We start from the raw sequence: 22500 nt of genomic DNA, 5'->3' as shown, positions 1-22500 counted from the left end.
TGCAATCACCAACACGCAGACACGCAGGCGAGCGAACGATTCGCGGCATTCGCGGGTTCCCTGCACGGCCACGGATCCGTGGTCCGATCGGACACGGTCCATGCAATTCATTATCGGCTCCGGATCGAGTCTTTCTCGCTCTCTCTCTCTCTTTCTTTTCCCGGTGACACATAACCTAGTTTTTGTTGTGGGTTTGCCATTGATTAAACAGACCCAACCCAGCTGCAGCACCGGTAACGGCCATGAGGCAGCCAGGACCCCGGGGTACCGTGAGGGGGAAGCCACAAACACGTGCAGGCATTACGGACCGGAGGGGGGTTTGAAGCCCAACCGGAGCAACAAACGGTGGCGATGGAGTGGAATTTCGCGAAGCCCGAGTTCCGCACGCGCCCTACATTCGCACGGCCAACGCGTGCCAATAGCGGGTTTTAGCGGTTCATCTTCCTCCCTTCCCTCTCTTGTTGATGAGGCTTTTGCAGCCGGTTCCAAATGGAGTGGAGTGGAGTTCCACAAAGCAAGAGAAATCCAACCACCGTTAGTGGAATGAAATGGAGCCCCTCGCGCGCGCGCCCGCCCAGTGGCGCCAGCATTTTCCAGCCAGCCCTTTTCATTTCGCGAATCCGCGAAGAAAACCGCAACCGGGGAAAGCATGCAACCCCTCTCCTGTTCGGCGGCAATCGCTGGCAGTGGGTCAACCGCCACTGTGTACGGTGTGTTACTTACATTTTCTCCTTGCCGGTGAACGTGCGGATCAGATCGAGACAGAAGGCTTGGAACATCATGATGCGCTTGCAGATTGCATACCGTAGCGGATTGTCCGTGGTGGTGCCGGTAAAGTATTTTCTATGTCAAGTCAGGTAGTAGAGAGGCAAGAGATGAGAAGAAAATGGAGGTTAGTGGCCAAGTCCAAGGGAGTACTGTCTGGCGATACCGGAGGGTAGAACGAAGTCGATACTTACGCCACTAGCTTCCTGATCGGGCCGAGTCCGCTGAAGAATCCGTTGATCACCTGGCCCCAGGTCCACAGGTTGCTGTCGTCGGTGTAGTTGTAGACGGGAATGGTTTTGGTTTTGGTGGCGCTCGATTTGCTCACATCGTACGCACACACCAGCAGCGCGTTGACGCAGAAGTCGACCGGCACGATGAACGGCTTCTTTTTGGAGTCGAGCAGGGCGGCACTGTAGAGGCCCTGGGACAACGGCACCACCATACCGCTCGGTCCGTTAAAGTTATCGATCCATCCAGGTACGGGTTCCCGGTAGCTGGAGGTCACTGTGCGTGCGGGCGTGCGTGGCAAGACAGACAAGACAAGACGAGAGATAAGTACGTGCGCTTCAGATGAAGATCCTAAACAACCGAACAACAGACCGCGATCGATCGCGTGGTAGCAGCAAGTGATCTCGAGAATTTCTGAATCCTTGACGCAAATTGCAATTTGAATGCAAATCTATTCAGTTCGATATCTGAAGTTAGATATCTGGAGCTGTTCTCCACGTCTCTGATTAACTTTGCAAACAAAAGGCTATTTGATCGCGATCGCGATCATCGAGTCCTCGGCTTCATTCAAATCAGTTCACTGTTCGATCGATCGATAACACAACGCTCTGCTGCTTCTACTCCCCAACCGTCCACCGATCGATCGATAAGAACTGCTTCCTATACGCGATACAGGTGTGTCCGCCCGCGTTTACTTACCAATCGGTGGCCGAAAGATCCCGACCGGCAGGTGGCCAAACTTGTCCCGTACCACGACCTCCGCACACTTTTTGCTGAACGTGTACGAGTTCGGGAACTGGCCGAGCACGACCGGTGACAGGAACTGCTTGTGCTTCTCGTCCTGCAGCTTCGCGAACGTGCTCTTGATGTTGTCGTACCCACCGAACCCGATATCGTCGTAGATCTTCTCCTCGATCATCGTCCGGTTGCAGTTCGAGTAGAACGTCGACACGTGGACGACCGCCTTAATCCGGCGGGCACCGCTCAGCAGGTTCAGGACGCGCCGGGTACACTCGACGTTCGTTTCGAGCGCTTGGTCGAGCGCCTCGTTAAAGTTGACCGAGGCGAGCAGATTGAACGCGACCTCGACCTCGCCCCGCAGCCGATCCCGCATCGCCGGTTCCAGCCCGAGGTCATCCCGCTCGAAGTTTACCTCGACGGCTTCGATCTTCTCGAACAGACCCTTCGCTGCCTTGGTTTCGTTGCGAAGGCGGTCGAATAACTGTACGGTGGAAGGAACGGTAAGCGAGACGATGAAATTACCGAGCGTGAAGTGTAGTGTAGCCGGCACACAGGCCGCACACCAACCAAAGGCCGGATCGCGCAGAAGAAGAACAGGGTACACGCGATCGCTCGAGCGCGCACGCCCGAGATCCCGGCCACACTCAACTACGGTAACATCCCGCTAAACACACACGGCACCGGCACCGGCAGCAACAGACGTGCTTAATTAAGCATAATGGCCACCACTGCGGTCCCGAGAGAGCGAGAGTTGTCCGTCTTCTACCGCCATTCTTTTATCACTGCTACTTGTGTGCCTTGGTCGTGCCCTCCCCACCGGCTAGCGCCCCCATTAAATCACTTCCGACCGCGCAACAGCAGGCGCATCATCTGCATGATGATGGTGATGATGATGATGATGATGATGGTGGTGGCCAACAAAACTTACCAGTGACTTGAGTATCTGCTCTAATCGCATCTGCGCGTTGTAGTCCCGCTTCCGGCGGATCAACACGTACACCTTCCGGGCGTCCAGACATCGGAGTAGCTTCTCGAGCAGCACCTTCCCGAGGAATCCACTCGCACCCGTTATCATGACGACCGAGTCCTGGTAGAACTCGAGCACCTTCGAACCGCACGCATCACTCATGATGTGTGGATGTGTTTGGCGGTGTGGTTCTACTGTGCTAGGTTGTGCGGGTTGAAGGCGCCGTTGACCTGATGGGCAACGAGACACACGCGCGGCGCGTCGGCGTGTGTGGGGACAGGACCAGCAGGTAATGGATCCGATCAGACGATCATCGGTGCACGGTTGCACAACGAATGGAAGGAAGGCCGATCGACTACTACTACTACTACTACTACTACTAGCTGGTCTGGCAGGTGGCTCTAGATGCCACGCTTTCACCGGACCACCGGACACACACAAGCACACAAGCACAAACACGTCACTGTGACACTGATCGGATGAATCAACCGGCCTCGATATGAATCTCGCGAATGGAAGAAGAAGAAGAAGACGAAGGACTCCTGCAAAAAAGGGAAGGGAAGTCGGTAAGTCCCGAGGTTATGTGACTCCAGAGATCTCGGTATCCGCGTAACGACAGTACAAACAGGAGTAGGCCAAGAGAAAGAGAGAGACAAAAACGGCGATAGAGAGAGAGAGAGCGACAGTGAGAGAGTGACACATTTCAAGTGCATCCAAGTCCACCAACTTGGATGGCGGACTGAAAAACCGGGGTCCGCGGGGGTAGCGCAGCAGCGCAGTGTAAACAAAGTCCGCCCGACACAACCCTTCACGCAAACTTCTTTCCCTCCCCCCTCCCCCCTCCGGGGTTCACCCCGTCTAGGACGCGCGAAAAATGGGTATCGTAAGAGTCGCGCGAGATAATGTGGGGCCCGGCCCTGATATTGCATGGTGGCGGTGACGGTGGCGACGGCAGCAACTTCGCACATGGTGCGATGTGATGATGATGGCGGCCCACACTCCCTGGCATGCCTCTAGCGTGATTCCCCGCCACAGCAACCACCAGCGGAACTGCGCAATGGCGCGCCACAAACGTCAGCGTGTCCGGTGCGCTGCTGTCACTGCGACTCTTCCACCCTTCCGGAGCACGTGTGCGTAAGGCAGGAATTTGCCTAATTGAAACCAACCCCTTGGCCGCACGCCGCCGGCCAGATGACATTGATGCACACACCCACCCAGAATGGAACAGAGACGATAAACGGAGACAGCGAGAGAGAGAGACAGTGAGAGAAAGATCGTGAAAGCTGGATTATTTAAATTCCAGAACTGACGCGCTAGTGACAGCTCGCGAGCTTCCATCCAAGTGGGCGCTGATCCAATCCAAGCACCACTCGGCGTGGGGCTCAACCGGGCCACCGGAGACGGAAACTCTCGATACACTCGAACGCACACACTCATGCACACACCGAGGGGGGTTACGCACGCGATGATAAGGATGATACACCAGGCAGCACTTTTTCGGGGTGCCAAAAACTTCCGCCAAAAGGGGTGTTCTGATAGCAGCCAACCCTCGGTAGCTCGAGCTCCTCGGCCAGAAGTTGGGGCCAATCGCACAACTCGGACACACACAACTCGCACACACAGCCGCCACCGTCACCGCCGCTGCTGCTCTGCGCACACTCGGGACTATGGCGTACACTTTGGGATCCCTCTCCGCCGCCGCTGCGTCATCCCCGTTACCGTCCCGTCCGTCGTTGTGTCCGGAAGAACGGGTAACCAACGGACGAGAGGTTTGCGGGAGGGGTGGCGGTACTTTTCGCGTTGATGCGTTCTGCGTGTCGCCTGACATTAGGTTGGCCGCCACACCATCGCCGGCGCCACCATTGCCGTCGTCGCCACTAGCACCACCACCAGCACCATTTATCCCTTCCATTACCCACTTGCCACGCGCTTTCTTGCCCTTTCTCTCGCTCGCTGTCTCGGCTACCTCTAGCGAGTCTCCTGGCTGAACCGTTCTGGTTATGGGACCACGCTGTCGCAGGTCACTTTTAACCGGGTATCCTTTGCAGCGACGGCACGACCACCACTGCGACCATTCCCAACCAAATCCAGGAATCCATGCACCACCAAAGAACCGTACGAGTAACACTCCAGGTAGCAGACAAACGGGTAGCAAGCAGGACACCAGGTTTTCCTAGGATGTCCTAGGAGTTCCTCCTCCCGTTGGGGGGGTATCGTTTTAACGCACGCGAATCTCTGTTATCACCGAACCCGAGCACCGATTAAACCGCGATCTGATCTCACACTGAGGGGCACTTGTGCCGCGGTCGCTACTGCTGCTGCTGCTGCTGCTGCGATGAAGGTGTTGCTAGTGGGAAGCTCCGATACTGACTGCGGTGCGCTCTCGAGTGCTGACCAAAGGACCGACCGAACGGTACGACAGCGGCAGCGCTACGGCAGCACGCAACATCCAAAACATCATCATCTCTGGCCGACGTCGCCGTTGCCGTCGCCGCTGGCCCACCCTGGTGAGGCGGGGAGGGCGCACGGTGGCCTCGCGCTCGCGCACCAGGGTAGAGCAGGTGAAGGGTTGAAGTGGTGGTGGTGGTGGGGGTGGTGGTACAGGAGCCCCGGGTAGGCCAGCATGCTCTAGCGCTCTCTACTCCCTGTTCGGGCCTTTCTCGCGCTTTACCTTCAATCTGGTCTCTCCCTCTCTCTTCTCTCTCTCTCTCTCTCTCTCTCGCGCTCTCTCTCTCGCTCTCTCCCTCTTGCTCTCGATATTTATGCTCACTTTCGCCACGCGGACCTAATCTCCACGGAGAGTAAGTACAGTATCGGGCGTAAAAAGATACACCAAGTCACCGAGCCCAATTTCTAATAAAAAAAAAAACAAACAAATCCCTCTGCATTATTACATTCAATAAAGGTATAACTAAGTAATACAGCATTAGATTTAGTCAGGACCAGCTAATATTATCCAGTATCCATCAAGACCATTATTGGTTAACATTCCTCCTTAACTGATTCATATATTTATTTTAATTTGTTTTCAAACTGCACAGCTTGTATTAAAGACATCATGGAACTTATGAGGATTTGTTTTAGAACTATTCTGACTTGCTTGCCATCAGGAAGGTGCACGAAAATCGACGAGATAATTTTCTAGATCTTCAAAAATGTGTTATGCTCCAAATATTGTTATGCTCCAAAGCAATAGCCACTGCATATTAGCTCCTGCAGAATCTCAGGATTCTCTAAGAAAATATGGCGATGAACGTGTTAATGTACTGACGGTATTTAAGTCGAATTTAAAGTATTTTTTGTTGTTTTCTAGGAACAGTTTGATACCACAGTGCTATCAAAACGCTATGAGTACAAGGCACAAGAAAGTACTTGATAGTCAAAGAATGCCTTGAAAGGCAGAACGGGCGATGGGCAGTCCGTTCTGCCTTGGAAGGCATGCTTTGACTATCAAGTAATAGAAAAAAATCACCAAATCTATTTCTCTTGGGGCTTTTATGGGAAGAGTTATACGATCTTCTTTACAGTCAAACAGTCAAATATATTGCAATAGCAGATCATAACCATCAAAAGATCAATCGTTGAAGACACAGTAGGTGCTTGTAGCACCCTTTTTATGTCCAATACTGTACGCTCTCCGTTCGGGCTAATCATCTGTGTGGAAGGCCTCGGTGACACCGAATAGACGAAACGAGTGAGGGATGCGCACAAGCAGGCGCGCAGAGACGAGGAGACCAAAGAGAGAGAGATAGAGACTGAGAGTGAGAGAGAGAGAGAGAGAGAGAGAGAGAGAGAGAGAGAGAGAGAGCGCGAGAGAAGGACATTTCATTTACTCACCTCCGATGGATAAGGAGGCCGGTGCGTCGCTTCGTTGTCGTCGCCGTCTTATGCTCTGCTTATGGCCCTCGGCCCGATTTGTGGCCGCACCGGCCGTGGCCGCGAGCACGAGTTACGGAATCATGGTGGGGTGCGAGATGACGAACATATGAACGATGACGCGATATGGCATGATGGGCGCGAGATGGTGTTGTGGTGACGTGCGTTGCAGAACCGCTACCGATCTACCCTGGCCGACCTTTCTCTTTCAATCTCTTGCTGCTGCAGCAATCGTGCACACGACTGTTCGCCCTACTTTCAACCCCCTTCAATTCCCCTTTCTGGCTCGATCATGACTCGTGGGTGACTCTCGCGGCTTCTCGGCGGGCTTTTAAACTTTTCCTGCATCTCCCGCAGGATACTCGCAGCACAATGGGAAAGTGAGAAAGAGCGCACGCTCTCGGAAGAGAGAAAGAGAGAGGACGGGAGAAAGTTGACTGCGAATGACACGCTTGATGCCGGTTGCACCGCCGCCGAATGGCGTAAAAGGAGGTGGCCCGGGTGGGCCACTACGCACACTACGATTCCGAGCGTAGCATAATTGGACCCGCTGGATAAGCAGCACCATGCAAACGAGGGCAACCGGACCACTAGTGTGGGTTTGTGAGAGCGAGGTCGCCATCGTCGTCGTCGTCGGCTAATGCACTTATCTGTCTATTCGTGTTTTCCTGTTTCCTGGAGTTCTCCTCCTTGCACCTCGGTCCCGGCTCCCACTACCGATAAACAGCAGCTTAAATGCTGTCCCCCCAAAGCCCAGCATGGACGCTAAAGGGGCCGCGCGTAAGCCCTAACCGACGACAGGGACAGGGACGTTGAACCTGCCGGCCTGTGACGCACCGATTATGCATAATGCGCTGAATTATGGGCCGGACCGGGGTGCGGACCTTCGGGGGCCATGACGGAATTGAAAGGGACACACGCTTGACATCCCTTACATTTTGGAGCGGGGTGGGTGGAGAGGATGGCCTTGTGGGGTGGCCCTACTGAGGTTTACGGTTAATCTGGTTAATAAGAAAATCGGTCAGCATCAATCAGTAGCAGTATAGCAGTGGCCCTTTTCGAGAACCATGCCGGGCCACCATCATGCGACAAGCGTTCTACGCATTGGTCCCTCCTGTAGCACACATAACCTCAACTAGCGGCCATCACTGCAATCAGGAATATAGGCACCATCTTGGCTGTCAATAACACAGTCAGCCATGATTGCTAAATGCAGGTTAGGAACAATTGGAGGTTATGTGTCCGTACAAGAGATATCTATTGACGGAAGTGATGGTTCCTGCGGTGGTCCAAAAACGAAAACAAACGAGGAGATAACGGTGCTACTGCATTGCATTGAGAGGCGTACTGCAGAAACCAGGACATCAATGAGGATGATGATGATGATGATGATGATGCTGTGCTATTAGCGGTGCAGTCCTTAGCCAAAGGACTTACCGGTGAGCTGAGAACGAGCGCCTGGAGTTTTTGTTGGGTTGAGATAATCTGGTAGACACCACGTGGATCCGTTAGCCCTAAACACACGCGCTATGCGTGGAATGTCAATTATGGACGCTTCGTGAGAGAAGGAGAGAGAGAGAACGAGAGAGAACTGACGAATCAATCGCGGCCGGCGACCGATATGGAACAGAACGGCGAGTGCGTACGAGAGAAAGTGAATGGACCGAACGAAACGGGAACGAAAGGGAATGGCATGGTGTGGTCCCCTCCCTCCCTCCCTCCCTCACTCACTCCCGATCACGGGACCAGGTCAGGAGAATGAGACCCAGGCCAGGTCCGGTTTGAGGAGAAAGTATCTGCGAGCCAGCGAACTGTGAACCGGGAGCTGCCGGCTATGCTCGACTTCGATGCCGAGGATGAACGAAGAAAAGTTTTTGGGGCCACGACAAACGAATATTATGAAATCTGAACCTCGTGCGTACGTGCGAGACGGACAGAAAGAAAGAGAGAAAGAGGATGAAGGAGAGAATGAGAAAGTAAAGGGTCAAGAGAAGGTGTACAAAGTCCACAACAAAACACGCGGCCACGGTGTTTTGGGGAGGGCGCTTAATGTTTGCGACCAGTTGGAGAGGAGTCGGAACAGTTTTGGTCGGAAAATAAGGGAGCGAAGCAAACAACACAAGACACAATAACAACAACAGTGGCGCATGCCATGGACGCACTTGCCAGGAAGCGCACGTGAAGTGCGACCCCACGGGGGCCCATCTCACAGGAGGCCAGAGAAAAAGATTTTCCCAGAGATGCGCCCTCGCTCTTGTACGATTTTTGGGGGGCTCTTTTTGCATCATCATCATCATCGTCACCGTGGTCGTGGTCGTGGCCACCGCTCAGGCCATCCGAACTCAGGCGGTCATGAGCGCACGAGAGAGAGAGAGAGTCTCTGGCGGTGCGTCTGTATTATGTAATCTGTAGCACCGCAGAGACCGCTCCCAGGACGGGTTGGGCGGAAGATGGTGGTGCAGACCCCCGAAAAATCACGCGACACCAAAGGACCCCAAAGCTCCCCTGGCGTGTGCTCGCTCTCTTTCTCTCTCTCTCTCTCTCTCTCTCTCTCTGTCTCGTGTACACCCCATAAATGGCAGTAAAGCGTAGGCTGGACTGGCAGCCTGTACGGCCCTGACATAACGCTCTCGAACCATCTTCCACCTGCATGCAGCCCGGTTTGGAGGGGGACACCGGTGAGATGTTCGAACGATATCGAGCAGACCTTCCTCTCTCTCTCTCTCTCTCGCACTGTCTGTCTCTCTGTCTATCTAGAGCGTTTGTAAAAAACAACAAAACAGCTTTAAGGACTGGGTCATCGTCCGCCAACCGCATGGTTAATGGGTGCACAGACGCGTCAATGTTATTGGTCAATATTCTTGGTTGCTTTGTTTGAAGTATTTTCAGGAAACGGAAAAAATATTGCAGAATCCGAATACGCGAAGTAAATCAAAGTAGTCTAAAGTTTCAAACAATCCAGCTTGAGAGGACAGCCATGGACCTTTCATTTAACGTATGCATTAAAAAAAAGAGACAAAATTTGCCGATTTTTCCTGGGCAAACCGTCAATCGCATTGCAGAAACTAAAAATGCAGCATCAATAATAGTTATCTATGAGTCATCAGACAAAATTTGAAAGCTTTATCAGTCCAACTCTAATCGTGATGACGAAAAAAGCGAAGCAACTTCGTTCCGAGGTTTGCGCATTTCAAAAACGGTATCCTGACGCGACCAAAAAGATTATCGTGTGACACTTTGTGAGTGTCGGATATGGCCGTTTCAGTATCTACAAGATCTTGGCACTATTGCCCAACAATAATAGCATCACAAGAAGGCATAGTTCGGCACGGCCGACGACTCTGACCGACCAAAACCTCCAAAGGATGCTGATGACCGATACCGAGGAAAAAGTGGTTACATCGCTGCGTGCGATTGGCCGTGAGATCGGTGCAACGGCCCAAATAATTAAGAAGTATTTGGAGTACATAGCCATACATGTCAGAAAGCGAATATCCCGGCCACTATTCTCAGAGCAGCAATTAATGTCACAGCGACAGCGGTTGACCACGATCGTCAAGTTAATTTTTTTTGGCGCATCGCGGTGTGGCGGTGGTGAATGCACGCGATACCTATCTCAGTCTAGATGAAAAATTATTAAAAGGCACTTCATATTTTATTCCGCACGAAGAAAGTGAGCTCTAAAATGAAATTCACTCACACACCAAGTTCCTCAAAAAGGCCCTCCATTGGCTAACAATCAGCTGCCCTTCTTTAACTCCGAACTTGTCGTGATCGGGAAAATTTATTATGCAAAGTGACTGTAGAAAGTTGCGTCAATCATCAAGGAACACTAATAGTACAAAGATCGGGGAGTATGACCAGAAACGCTACGCGAAGTGATCGTTAAACGAAATGAAGCGGCTGAGTACCAATGTGATACCAAAGCTTGCGAACCCCCTCAACGTCCCCCAGCTGCTGCCCATCGAAAATTTCTGGGCTAACTTTAAACGTAGGATCTATTTTAACAATTTTATTGGAAAAACGGAGGAGAAATTAAATGAAAAGACACAGAAATAGTTGAAAAACATGTGCACAAATATGTTTTTGACTACCATGTCGAAATTACCGTCTAACTTCCAGAATCCTACTCGGAATGGCGTAGAATTTTTTTGCTGATAAACTGATAAACTCCCTTTTCACATGTAATTTACAGAACTCAATTATCTGTCATACTGTATTTTTTATCGCCATTCAAATTTTGTCTCTTTTTTTTAATGCATACGTTAAATGTCCTGATGAGTCCTGGCTTGAGTCAAGAATTCAGGTCCAGAAGTGCAAACAGTAACGCATGCTCGATAAACTAGATCAACAAAACAGCGTGTAGCGAGGATTAACTCGCAAATGATCACGCCAGTACTGCGCACTATCTGGGCAGCCGCAGATGCTCTCCGTTCGGCTACTTCTTTACTTTCTCGGCCACCTCGTCTTGGTCTAGTCTTCGACAGCCGCGGCATGAATGAAGTAACCGCCAAAAAGCAAGGCAGCTTTCGGCTGCAGAGATGCCATGCGATGAGGAGGAGCAGGAAGATTCGGGTCACAGCCGTTGTGTGGTGGTGGCGGTTACCGCACACCAGTTTCGGACTCTGCTGAACCGCAACGCGTCAAGTCGCCGCCACCCTCACAATCCTCCCCCCCCCTCCAGTGGTGTGTGCCACAAATGCGAAGGCGCGCGCGGGAGGCACTAGAATTTACGTAACCTTCTAATCCAGCAGCACCAGGGTGGTGGGCCGATGTTTCGATCCGCTCGATGCCAATCACTCCCGATGTTGGCCATGTTTTTTGGGGAGGACAGGATGGAAGGAACACCTCCGCAGACGCACACAGAGAGCATATGTCACTGGTGGCCCACATTATGGTTTTGGGTCTTCCGCTTACACAAGCGGCCAAACCATATCGTACGATCCTCCTTCCTACTGGTGACACCGATCGGTGCCACGCATCCAGTCCATCATCCGCTCGAACGATAAGAAAGCGAAAGGGAACCCAACAGCACGTCCACGGGCACCGCGTATTGAGCGATGTTGTTGTTGTTGACAAAGGGAAACCATCGTTTTTTTTCTGATTTCGCCGGCGAATTCCTTTCATTTCGGCTCGGATGGACTCGGTTCATGCGGTGACGTAACGGCAACGAGCGACTGCTTGACCGTATCCACATCTCAGCGAGAAGAGTTCCACTGCAGGACATCAGGACCGAGTACCTGGCTTGCCTTCGGCGAAGGCATTCTCCCGGAAATGTAACACACGGTTGCCAATTGATGTCGTCGTGGTGGCTGGGGTGTGCCGGACCGGAGGTTGGATTGTGCCGGTTGAAACAGAATCGTGCACGAGAGAATGACGAGAGATGACGATGACGAAGAAGGAAATGAGTAGTGTTTGAAGCGTCACACCAAGTGGGAACAGTGTGGTGAGGTGTGAAGGTCGCGGCTAACGGCTGCGTGACGTTGATAAAGTAACATTCGCGTTGATCCACAGCAATCACGTGGTCGTGGTATCATCGATCGATCGACATTGGATATCTACTTATATGGTTCATTATTGGGCGATACACTGGAACGTCCCATTGAATGAATCCCATTAAGACGTCCATTAAAATATATCGCATACTGTTTACTGTTCTCCTGTAATTGAGGGGAAAATCCCGCAGACCCTGTTGCTCGACAGTAAACTCGACATTCACTGCTGGATTTCCCAAACATTCCCCTCATTTCCGATGCTCAAGTGTAACCTTCCTTTGAACAAAGTTCCTTGCGCAAGATTGCTACCAGTAAAATAAGGAAGTAGAGGCTCAGACTGAAGAACTATCCTCCAATCCAGTGCTGCAAGGTCTTGCATTCGGTGGCGGTAGTTTCAAGTTACAATTATCTCAACGAACCAGCACGATTCCTGTTTCGATCGCATGTTTGCATCCTGGCGTCCTTGCGCCGGAGCTGTGACTTTCGATTTTTGTGCTTCTGAATTTGATATTCCGTGCTCTAGATCGACACTCGATTTCCTTGGGGAGCATTACCCATGGGTTACTGTTCTTCCTGGAAGAACTTCACCAGAATGCCCTGCTGCCTTGACCGAAATTGGCAAGCTTGACAACCAGGACATGCTAACGGTGGTGAACCGAAAAGATTCCGGTGCGCTGTGTGCTCCACATGTAGTGTTTTTGATGAAACGTTCTTGTCGCTTGAGTGAAACCAAATCCGAGCCACTCGAATCAGATTGGATCGCCAGTACTGAACTAAGGCATCGTAGAAACAACAACCGTACACTCTAGGCTAGAAGTGCGTGTCGGTATAGTGAGTATAAATAGAACACGCTTGTCAACAAGGCACCGGGCGAATATTGATATTTTAAGCAGTCCACTTCATACTCGGATTACCTAAGACGATGACGAAGACAGACCGTGGACAGGCCAGGGGTTTTGCTTCGATACGTTCGCATCACTTGGTGTGATGACCGGGAAGCCGCGAACCAACGACCTCGCAGAACCACGCGGTAAATGTCGTGACGTCAGCAGCCCTTAGCTAGGTTTAGTTTGACCCCGTTTGTCACTCAAATCGTGCTCCAATCTGTTCTCCAAAACGAAGAAAGCTATCCTTGGTACCCAGCCAGACTTTTGGAAAAAGAAAAGTTAGTCGAAAAGTGCGATTGGCAAAAAAAAACCATTAAATAACGATCCACAGCAACAGCAGCAACCACAATCGAAAGCATATTCCTTTGCGCGATGCTGCTGTTGCTGTTTTATTCATCCAATATGTTATCAACCGTGCGTTGTCGCTTGTGCTCCTCATCATCATCATCATCACTCAGCGGAGGTTCAGCAAAAGCCAAAAGCATCATGATCATCAGACACACACGGGGAAGACCACCGGCCGACCATTCCGGATGGCCCACAAAAATGGATAAATAATATACAAAAAATTACACAATTCGCAACAACGAAACAACGAAAGGAATGAGACACCTCCCGCGGAATCGCAATCCGTGGCATTCCGCGGGTACGATGGTGTGGTGCAGACACCAGATAAACCCAAATTCTCCAACATCTCCGGGTGTTGCAGCGGCGGAGGAGGGGAGGAATTAATTTTCCCTTTCAGTGACCGCCACGACGGGTTGACACACAAAAACGCCCCAACGGCTGGCGTGATCCCCCGGGGTCGTCGTTAAATGTTACGTCGCCATTGTTTACACTCCGTCTTCGTCGCCGACGACCGGAGATCATCATTCCGGCGCCATTCCAGGATTCCGTAAAACCCGAACCTACCAAATTCCCGAGACCGAAAGGCGATCCCTGTCCGTGGCCCACTAAACGCTGCGCGATGATTTGCGTTCACGATTCGTTGACACTGATTCCGTGATTCCGCGGCCGTCCGGGCCGGCCTCATAACAGATCCACTCGCGATCACCGATGTGTTTGTGGTGTTTCGCACAATCGGACCGCCACCGATACACCACCGATCAGTGAAGCTGTTCGTGGGGCCGTGATCGCGTAAACGCGATGATGCCAATATTTTGTTTAAACTTCTTCTCCAGCACACCGCTCCGCTCAGGCCGCGGTGGCATTCCGCACTCTCCGTTTGGAGAAATTATGCAACAGCACCCCGCCAGGTAGGCAACCAAGAGGGGGGGTGGGGGGGCGAATGTTGCGATTTTTGTTTCAAGACTCCCTGCCTCCTCCCCTCTTCTCTCTCACGGTGGTGCACAGTTTTTTGGCGGGTCTTTCGCTTTTTTAGCGCCATATTTATTTGGTAGTTTTTGGGGTGGGCGCGTTGCGTATGACCCATGCTGCTGTCGATACTCGCCAGGCCCATACATACCGCGGTGCCCATGTTACGCTGGTAGACGAAAAGGGCACGTCCTGGGAACCGGCGGTTGCACAATAGTGCGGAGTTCGGAAATTGCGGTGCCTAGAACCGACGGAATCGCGAGCAGTTACTGGGTCGGTAGGGTTCAATAAAGTGTGCCAATAGTGGCGGTGGCGTTTTCTGGAGGCACTCTTTGGATAGCGTTTCCCACATGGAATTATTAACGAGCAGTAGACGTTTGTGTTTGGAGATGTGCATGATCGTTGGCTGGAGGTGGTAATAAGCGGTTGTTGACTTTTAACTCCGAAAATACTTTTGCATCTGGCCCGTTCGTTGAACCTATGATCAGCAGCAATAGGCTGTTCTGTTTTAAAAGCTGAAGGCCAGAGATTAAAACCGGTTTGGTTTTGATAAACCCCCAAAAAATTTATCTCCTTGTCAAAACTCCTCATGTTGGGGGCTTATTTTCTATAGCTGAGTTTTCAAGCTAAACAAAGCAGTTGTAGTGCTGCTTTTTACTCTCACATTTGTTGGAGCACATTTTTCATGCCTCCCTCTGCGTCACATGGTTTTTTTTTAATTTCAAAAAACCGTTACGTTTCACTGCAGCGCGCTCTAGAGACAATCGCTCAAAGCATTGCTTGGTGGCAGTTATTTTTAACAGCGTCACGTGGCCTTACTTACTAACAGAGGGTTTCCAGGGACGATATTTAAAACAAATCCAATCTTTCAGCAACCGATTGACACTACTTTGCGATTCTACTCTTCGTTCGCCATTCGCGCCTCACGACCGCGTGCTTCTTATCAAATCCGATCAAAGCTGCAGCGGAACAACGCGATGTAAGCGCGATATCTTATCACCGGAGCATCGTCGTTTGTTTAGTCAACGAATCCCCCCGTGGTTTCGCTGTCCGGAATCGGCAGAATGTTTGATGGATTTGTCAGTCGATTAGGAAATAGAGTTAAGGCGTGTATCGTAACTTCCGCCGCCGAAGATAGGACAGTGCCGGTGTTCTTATCAGCTTCATTACGAACGCTCGGTGATGGTCTTTCACCTGCGCGGGGGCTCAATGCTGTCACCGGTATCGGACCATTATGTCATCGGCTGTGTTTATCAGTTAAATGCTCAGGCTTAATCTAATTTAGATGTTCCGATGAAGCAACAATGAAGACTTTATTGTGAGTGATCCAGCTAAATGGAACGAAGATGTCCGATCGCTTCTACGCTACTTTCGGCTCCTTGCTCTCTGTTCTCGTCGCTTCAGCTCCTTCGCCAACCCATCGACGTACGATCGAAAGTACTCCTTATGATCGATACGATCCACATCAAACTCTAGAAAGCTTGCCTCAGACTCCTTAAGTAGCGAGCGCATCCGCTTGACGTTGTCGTTGCGCATTGTCCAGATGTAGCAGAGAAAGAATTCCAACGCATTCGCCAGTGTGTGCAACAATCTAGCGATTCTCACATTGCTGCAACGAAAAACCATACCGTACGTTAGCTTGTCTACTATCGATTCCCAGTCCGGCACCTAGTTTCACATTACCGCTGTGGCTTTCGAAGAACTTTCAGCACTGCATCACCGAGGTATGCCTGGAGATAGAGGACAACGAACGTGATCCGGGAAATGATGCGCCATCGTGTTATGTGATTCCTGAGCACACTGAGCTTCCGTCCAATGAACGATGGAAGCTCTGCGCAGATAGAACGCGTAAACTGTTGCCACGTTTGAAGCTGCTGATCGAAACAGTAATTGTACACTGGTGGTGGCGGAGGCATTCGATCAAACGATGCCATGACCTTGCCCTGCTGATGCCGCTCATAGGTGTCACAGGCGGCCACAATGATTCCCGAGGCACAGTAATCAACCGGAACCCACGGTGAGTAGGCATCCGGATTGCCATAGTACCAGAGCAGTGTACGTTTCAATAAAGGAACGCTTAATCCCGTTACTCCTTGCAACCCGTCAACCCAACCTGGTTCGGGCTCCTGGTAACTTGGTGTCACAACCGGTGGACGGAAGATGCTGATCGGGAGGTCGGAGAACCGTTGCATGATCATCACCTCGGCACACTTCTTGCTGAAGACGTAACTGTTCGGCATCTGGCCAATGATTGTCGGTGTTAGGGCTTCTCGTTCCCCGTCGGACAAGTGGCTCAAGATGGACTTCATATTATCCAAGCCACCGAATGGAATGTCGTCGTAGATGTACTCGTCAACATGGGAACGATCGCAGTTTGAGTAGAACGATGACACGTGCACGATCGATTTCAGGCGCGATGCATTCCGAATGAAGCTGTACAAGCGCTCTGTGCTGTTTACGTTTGTCTCGAGTACATTTTGCAGCCCCAGATCAAACCGAACGTTGGCCATCAAATGGAAAACGATCTACGAAGAATGGAACATTTTTACGTAACATAAAGTTTAATGTACAGTTCCGGTGCGTTGCGACGCACGTCTCACCTGAGTTTCATTGAGTAGATCCGTCTTGAATGGTTCCTTCACAAACTCCTCACTGGTAAAGTCGACTTCAATGGCCACGAGTTTGTTTAGCAGCACCGTAGGGTTGACAACCGTACCACGAATGGTGTCAAAGATCTGCAAAAGGGGTAAAGCAAACCGTAAGCCCTTGATAAGCGTTCTGAACACGCTTACAATGTAGTTTCATTTGCCCTGTGGTTAACTTTAATGTTTCACGCAGCGGAACTGTTTTGCATGATGGATGTTTTGCAAGAAGATGCAGACACCGTGCAAAAAAATTATAAGTGCTTCATTGGCAAGGTATTGAAGAGCAAACAATATCGATTGATACCTACTGGATCTTTTAACATTTTCTTCATCCGATAGACCGTTTGCACGTTTCGCTTCTCTCTTATCAGAAGATAGATTCGTTTCACATTCAAACTTCTCAACAGCTTCTCCACCAACACTTTTCCGATAAACCCGGTTCCACCGGTAACCAAAATCACGGCATCCCGATAAAACTCCGATACGTCCAGAAAGTGGTGTTTCTGTATAAATGGTTCGATGCTCACGTTTGCCATCTGAGCTAGTAGGTCGATTCCTTCAAAGCAACTACACAATGTTTTATATTTTTAAAATACATTTTAGCATCGCGAGGGACGCTGTTCTCGTCAAATGTTTAACCCAGTTGGTTTTGTTTTCGTTCTGTACCTGCACGCGTTTGTAAAAAGTAAATAATGAGGTGAACACAACTGCGATCGTACCAAGGTGTACGAGCACCAACGGACACAACAGCTGCTCGTATGCCCTTAATATCGTTACAGATCGTATGTTCAAGATTTTGGAAGATGTCGTGTAAAAACAGAGCTCGACAAATACCAAATCCCAGGCAACACCATTGAATAAATGGCACAGTGAAAGAGATTCCCCCGATAGCAATGCATACGAAATTGTTTGACAAAATCAATAAAAACGTGATCGCTGCTTGCGTAGTAAAATAGACCACAAATAATTTTAAAGCAGCCATCTACACTTGCTTTTGATGATGATGACTTTGGCTTGAAATGAATTAAATAACTAAAACCCTAAAACAGAAATTAGAAAACGTCCCAATTACTCTTAAATATGTTCTAAGCAGCTTCCTAAAGTATTAACTCAGGCACATTAAAGTCACAAAACACTCTCAACCCATTCATAATCGTAAGCCTTCGTGCTTGGTGCACCTTGCATACACTTCCTGAGCAGGCAAACGAATTAATTACTTCCAATTACATCTGACTAGTTACACCTGACCATGTCGTTTATTCTGCCGAGCAGCGGAACTGGTTAGCGTCTCCCGAGTACACCTGTTAGTTAAACCGAGATAATGTTCAGGTCGTGTAAAGACCTCTGTTTCGCTAGACACTCATAGGATACAAAAACCAGTTCCTTCTTCAAACAACATTATTGAAGACATCATTTACGTTCGTTTGTAAAAGAATCCATTAGTATGAAGCTAACGTATGCTTAATTCACTTTAAATATGCTGATGACACACTTGTTGATAAATGATGAGTAAGTAAGCGATGAGGACATCAGTCACAGGTGTTGAAAAGGTTTTAAATGACAATCGTATCGATTGATACCTACTGGATCTTCTAACATTTCCTTCATACGATCGGCAGTTGTCACGTTTCGCTTCTCTCTTATCAGGAGATAGATTCGCTTCACATTCAAACTTCTCAACAGCTTCTCCACCAACACTTTTCCAATAAAGCCGGTCCCACCGGTAACCAAAACTACCGCATCCCGATAAAACTCGGATACGTCCAGTGGGCGCGGTTTTTGTTCAAACGGCACAAGGCTCACGTTCACGGATGTCATCATAGCTAGTATGCCGATTCCTTCGAAACAATCACCACAATCTTTTTCTAATTCTAGAACACACTGACAGAACAGTAGAACTGTGATCGTTGAGCTCTCAAGCACCACTGGCTGATCGTTACGGCAAGTGCAACACATTACTAGCTGCAACGGTTTTCCAACGGATCCGTATCCTTGATGGTTCTTCTATGGAGTGGAGAACTTGTTGACCGTCACTGACCGGTGGCGCTAAGCAAGCTAGTGTCGACTAGCTGATGACCGTTTGGAGGCAAAGTAACAATTAAAACTATTCCTTATCTCAACTGAGAAATGATTTATGGACTATGTAGCCTTTTTGAATGTGGAAAAAGTGCACCTGATGATGAAGTGACCAATACATTTCCATTTACACAGACGGAGATCTCTTTTGAAATCGATTTGAATGTTTTAATTTTCCTCGGAATTCCTCCCATATTTGATCATTCAGGATAAAGCACTTTATGGTGTTTTATCGTGTTCATTTTTAATATCATATGGAATGATAATTTCAATATCATAAAAATGGTTTCGCCGGCACCGAAAAAAGGGAAAAAAAGGATACAATTTAAAAGAATACCTTGTTGGCATTTTTTAAATTTCAAATTAGTATAAACTTCGAAACTCTAGTGTTTTTTTTTATGAAAAAGGAAGTACTCATTTGTCTATTATGATTCTTTGCTATAATATTGCACACAAATAAAATTCGCTATGTCGTCTGTTTATTGTTAACAGAATATGAATTGTCACACTGTGATTTACTATTACTATTACAACATGATTTGTTCAATTGTTTCTTGCTCAACAAACAGTTCAATAAATTTCATAACATTGCACTTTCACATCATAATCACCCTTTTCGTGCGATTACTATTTAATATATCAATACTAACGACTAGCGCTCTACTCTAAGCCACCTTTTTCTTCATCTGCCGCTGCTGGCGTCTGCTGGCGTTCTTCCGCATCAGCTCCTGCGTGATACCATCGGCAAAATGCTTATGATAATCCCGCCAATCAATCCGATCACCATCGAAATCAAGCAACCGCATATCGTCCGGCGAAAGCATTGACAGCATACGCCGCACATTACCATTATCGGAGGACCACATATGGCACCGGAAGTACTCGACCGCATCGGCGAGATTGGAGATGGCGGAAACGATTCTCACGTTGCTGCAACGAAGAGCCACTGAATCGTAGCACCGTTATTGCTTCCACCGACGACCGTTACTTACCTTCTCCGTTTGCCAAACCACGCCAGTATCTCGTCGGCCACGCGCGCCTGCAACATCATCAGCCACACGAGCAGCTTCGAGAAAATCCTCCACGGAACGATACGATTCTTGATCCGGCTAGCAGATAATAAAGGGAAAAAGAAAACCATTAGTTTCCGAGCACCTCAACCAAAGTACCGGTCATACGCACCCGATCCAACGATCCAGCGGATTCCGCAACCCGATGCTCACCAGCTCAACGTAATCGCCAAACGCGAAAGCATTCTTCTCGAACGTAAAGTTGTACACCGGAACCGACTCCGCCGGTGCCAGGATGTTGCTCTTCCGGCGATAGATATCACATGCGGCTGCTATCATCCCACCCACCGTGTGATCGACCGGTGACATGAATGTTTTCATCTCCGGCTTACCATAGTACCACCAGGTTTTACCCAGCACCATCGGCACGCAAAGCCCTGTTGCGCCGTGAAAACAATCCACCCACCCCGGGACCGGTTCCCGGTAACCGGAGATAACGATCGGTGGTCGAAAGATACCGATCGGTAGTTCACTAAACTCGCGGCCTACCATCACCTCCGCACACTTTTTGCTGAACACGTACGAGTTTGGCATGTCACCGATGATCAGTCGGCTTAAGCGCGCCTTTTCGTTCGCCTCAAGCCCGTGGAAAAAGTCCCGAATATGGTCCGCGCCACCGAACGGTACATCATCGTAGATGCGCTCCTCAATGTGGCCCCGGTTACAGTTGGAGTAGAACGTGGACACGTGGACGATGGCACGCAGGTCCTGCATCGCACGCGATAGCGCATAGAGCCGCTGAGCGGACGTGACATTCATAGCGATGGCATCGTCCAGCACTTCGTCGAATCGGATCGAGGCCATCACGTGAAAGACGATCTAAGAGGCAGAAGAGTAGAGAGCTTAGTCAGCACGCATTTCAACTGTTGGCGAATGAACTCTTCGGCACCATGCACATTACATACCTGCACCTCATTGCACAGCTTAATGCGATCGATCTCATCGACAATTTCCGGTTCCTCGAAGGATGCCTCCACGGGGACTACCTTCGCGAACAGCTCCTGCACAGACGCTTCACATTTTGTACTCCGGATTGTGTCGAATATCTGGAACGATGAAACGAGAAGGCGAACTCAACCATTAACATCCAAGCGCACTTTCTTATCAAGCGCAGACACTCGAAACACTGACCGGTCCTTCGAACATACGCTGCAGACGCTCTGCCGGGTTGGCACTGCCTTTGCGACGGATCAGCAGAAAAATCTTTTTCACCTCGAAGCACCGGAGCAGCTTTTCCACCAACACTTTTCCGATGAAACCCGTTCCACCGGTGATGAGCACGGTCGCATTGCGATAAAAGTCCACAACATTTAGCTGATCTTTGGACGGCACTGCTGCTGGTCCGGTATCATCTGTGGAGTCCATTGTTGTTACACACCCAGTTGCGTCTAGCGCTGTACAGTGGGTCGTTTTCCCACGCAAACACTTTCCACGAAATCCCTACTCTAGCACTGTCTCGTACGCACGATCGTCTCGGCTGATCGGTTGTAGTACACGAGTTGAAAGATGCAACACAGTCGGTGAGGTTACACTTGAAGTTCACCGAAGATGCTAAACTGCACTGATCGGATGCATCGGTCGTTGCAACGCCTTTATACTACCGCGGAAACCCTTCCAGCCCTCAGAACAACAAGCGAACCAGGTGAAATCAACGCCATTCGGAAGAAGCAAATAAAAGCGAAACGTGTTTACAAGCAAGCAGTATACACTCGACCGACACGTGCTGGCTCTTAAGGGTAGTAGGTCTCCAGCACAGGCCCAGTAGGTCGTAGCACGCATGATAAAGGGAAGGTATCCTATTTTTTCTTTTTATCAACGGTCCAGGGTCCTGTCCCTCTATACTTAGTCTTCCGGTTTGCTGTCTGCTCTGGCTTATTGTCTGCATGATGGCGATCATCGTCATTATCAACAGCAACGTAACTGATGCGATGGTGCTTGATTAATGAGTTTTATTTTCTACAATAGTTACACTGTTTTTTATGTACTCCACTTTGGTCCGCACGTTTCTGAAGAATGGTCAATGAATGGAGCAGCATCTCATGAACGTTGCAAGGTCGTTCGGCACCGGAATACTGACGAAATGCCAGTCAGGATGTGCCCTGTAGAGTCAAAGTTATGAATGCATAGTTCAGTGTATATAATTAATTTAAAAACAAATTTATTTTATTTTATTTTATTTTATTAAAAAAAACTATTATCTAAAACCTCATTATTAATTAAAGCTGTCAGAACGAAATTTAACAACGAATGCATGAAATGAAATAAATAAAACTAAAATTTGTTTAATTTTTAATTAAACAATTTTGTAATATAAAATAATACAAAATTAAATAGCTATACGTGAATTTCATGAAAGCTATCTTGCTAGCTTTAATAAAACTTTTGGTATTTAAATTTTTATTTAAAAACAAAAATTGAACTACCTAAACGTAA

The 22500-nt window shown here is 49.3% G+C and overlaps 3 protein-coding genes across 6 annotated transcripts in view; all 3 read right to left on the bottom strand.

The window, feature by feature from the left end:
- LOC126576451 (fatty acyl-CoA reductase wat-like) overlaps positions 1 to 5105 on the bottom strand; it is an 8945-nt gene extending 3840 nt beyond the window's left edge. The window contains exons 1-5 of one of the 4 annotated variants that reach the window (XM_050237720.1): positions 4990 to 5105; positions 2666 to 3246; positions 1696 to 2218; positions 960 to 1272; positions 724 to 843 (exon numbers count right to left, since the gene is read on the bottom strand). In XM_050237720.1, the coding sequence (XP_050093677.1) occupies positions 724 to 843; positions 960 to 1272; positions 1696 to 2218; positions 2666 to 2866 (1157 nt within the window). In that variant the 5' untranslated portion in view covers positions 2867 to 3246; positions 4990 to 5105. The other 3 variants (XM_050237721.1, XM_050237722.1, XM_050237723.1) reach the window with 3 other exon arrangements.
- Positions 5106 to 15641: 10536 nt separating this feature from the next.
- On the bottom strand, positions 15642 to 16786 carry LOC126576452 (fatty acyl-CoA reductase wat-like). The gene is made up of 2 exons (XM_050237724.1): positions 15960 to 16786; positions 15642 to 15885 (listed from the first exon to the last, which is right to left on the bottom strand). Exons 1-2 carry the CDS (start codon positions 16784 to 16786, stop codon positions 15642 to 15644), a joined length of 1071 nt encoding a protein of 356 aa, XP_050093681.1.
- A 2876-nt stretch (positions 16787 to 19662) lies between these two features.
- LOC126574468 (putative fatty acyl-CoA reductase CG5065) lies at positions 19663 to 21432 on the bottom strand. The gene is made up of 5 exons (XM_050234688.1): positions 21199 to 21432; positions 20973 to 21113; positions 20180 to 20886; positions 19990 to 20106; positions 19663 to 19927 (listed from the first exon to the last, which is right to left on the bottom strand). The coding sequence occupies exons 1-5, from the start codon at positions 21430 to 21432 to the stop codon at positions 19663 to 19665; spliced, it is 1464 nt and encodes a 487-aa protein (XP_050090645.1).
- Positions 21433 to 22500: the final 1068 nt, after the last annotated feature.

This window comes from Anopheles aquasalis, chromosome 3 (genome assembly GCF_943734665.1).
Source record: "Anopheles aquasalis chromosome 3, idAnoAquaMG_Q_19, whole genome shotgun sequence".
Lineage (NCBI taxonomy): Eukaryota > Metazoa > Arthropoda > Insecta > Diptera > Culicidae > Anopheles > Anopheles aquasalis.
The sequence above is the reverse complement of the archived record's forward strand: the minus strand, read 5'-3'. Positions and strand labels throughout refer to the sequence as shown.

Bases quoted from the DNA above. Each gene is read 5' to 3' on its own strand.
- LOC126576452 (XM_050237724.1), bottom strand. From the start codon at position 16,786: ATGGCCAACGTTCGGTTTGATCTGGGGCTGCAAAATGTACTCGAGACA. The intron at 15,886-15,959 runs GTAATGTGAAAC...TTTTCGTTGCAG, and splicing joins GTTCTTCGAAAGCCACAGCG to CAATGTGAGAATCGCTAGAT.
- LOC126574468 (XM_050234688.1), bottom strand. From the start codon at position 21,432: ATGGACTCCACAGATGATACCGGACCAGCAGCAGTGCCGTCCAAAGAT. The intron at 20,887-20,972 runs GTATGTAATGTG...TCTGCCTCTTAG, and splicing joins AGCTGTGCAATGAGGTGCAG to ATCGTCTTTCACGTGATGGC. The intron at 19,928-19,989 runs GTAAGTAACGGT...TCTTCGTTGCAG, and splicing joins TGGTTTGGCAAACGGAGAAG to CAACGTGAGAATCGTTTCCG.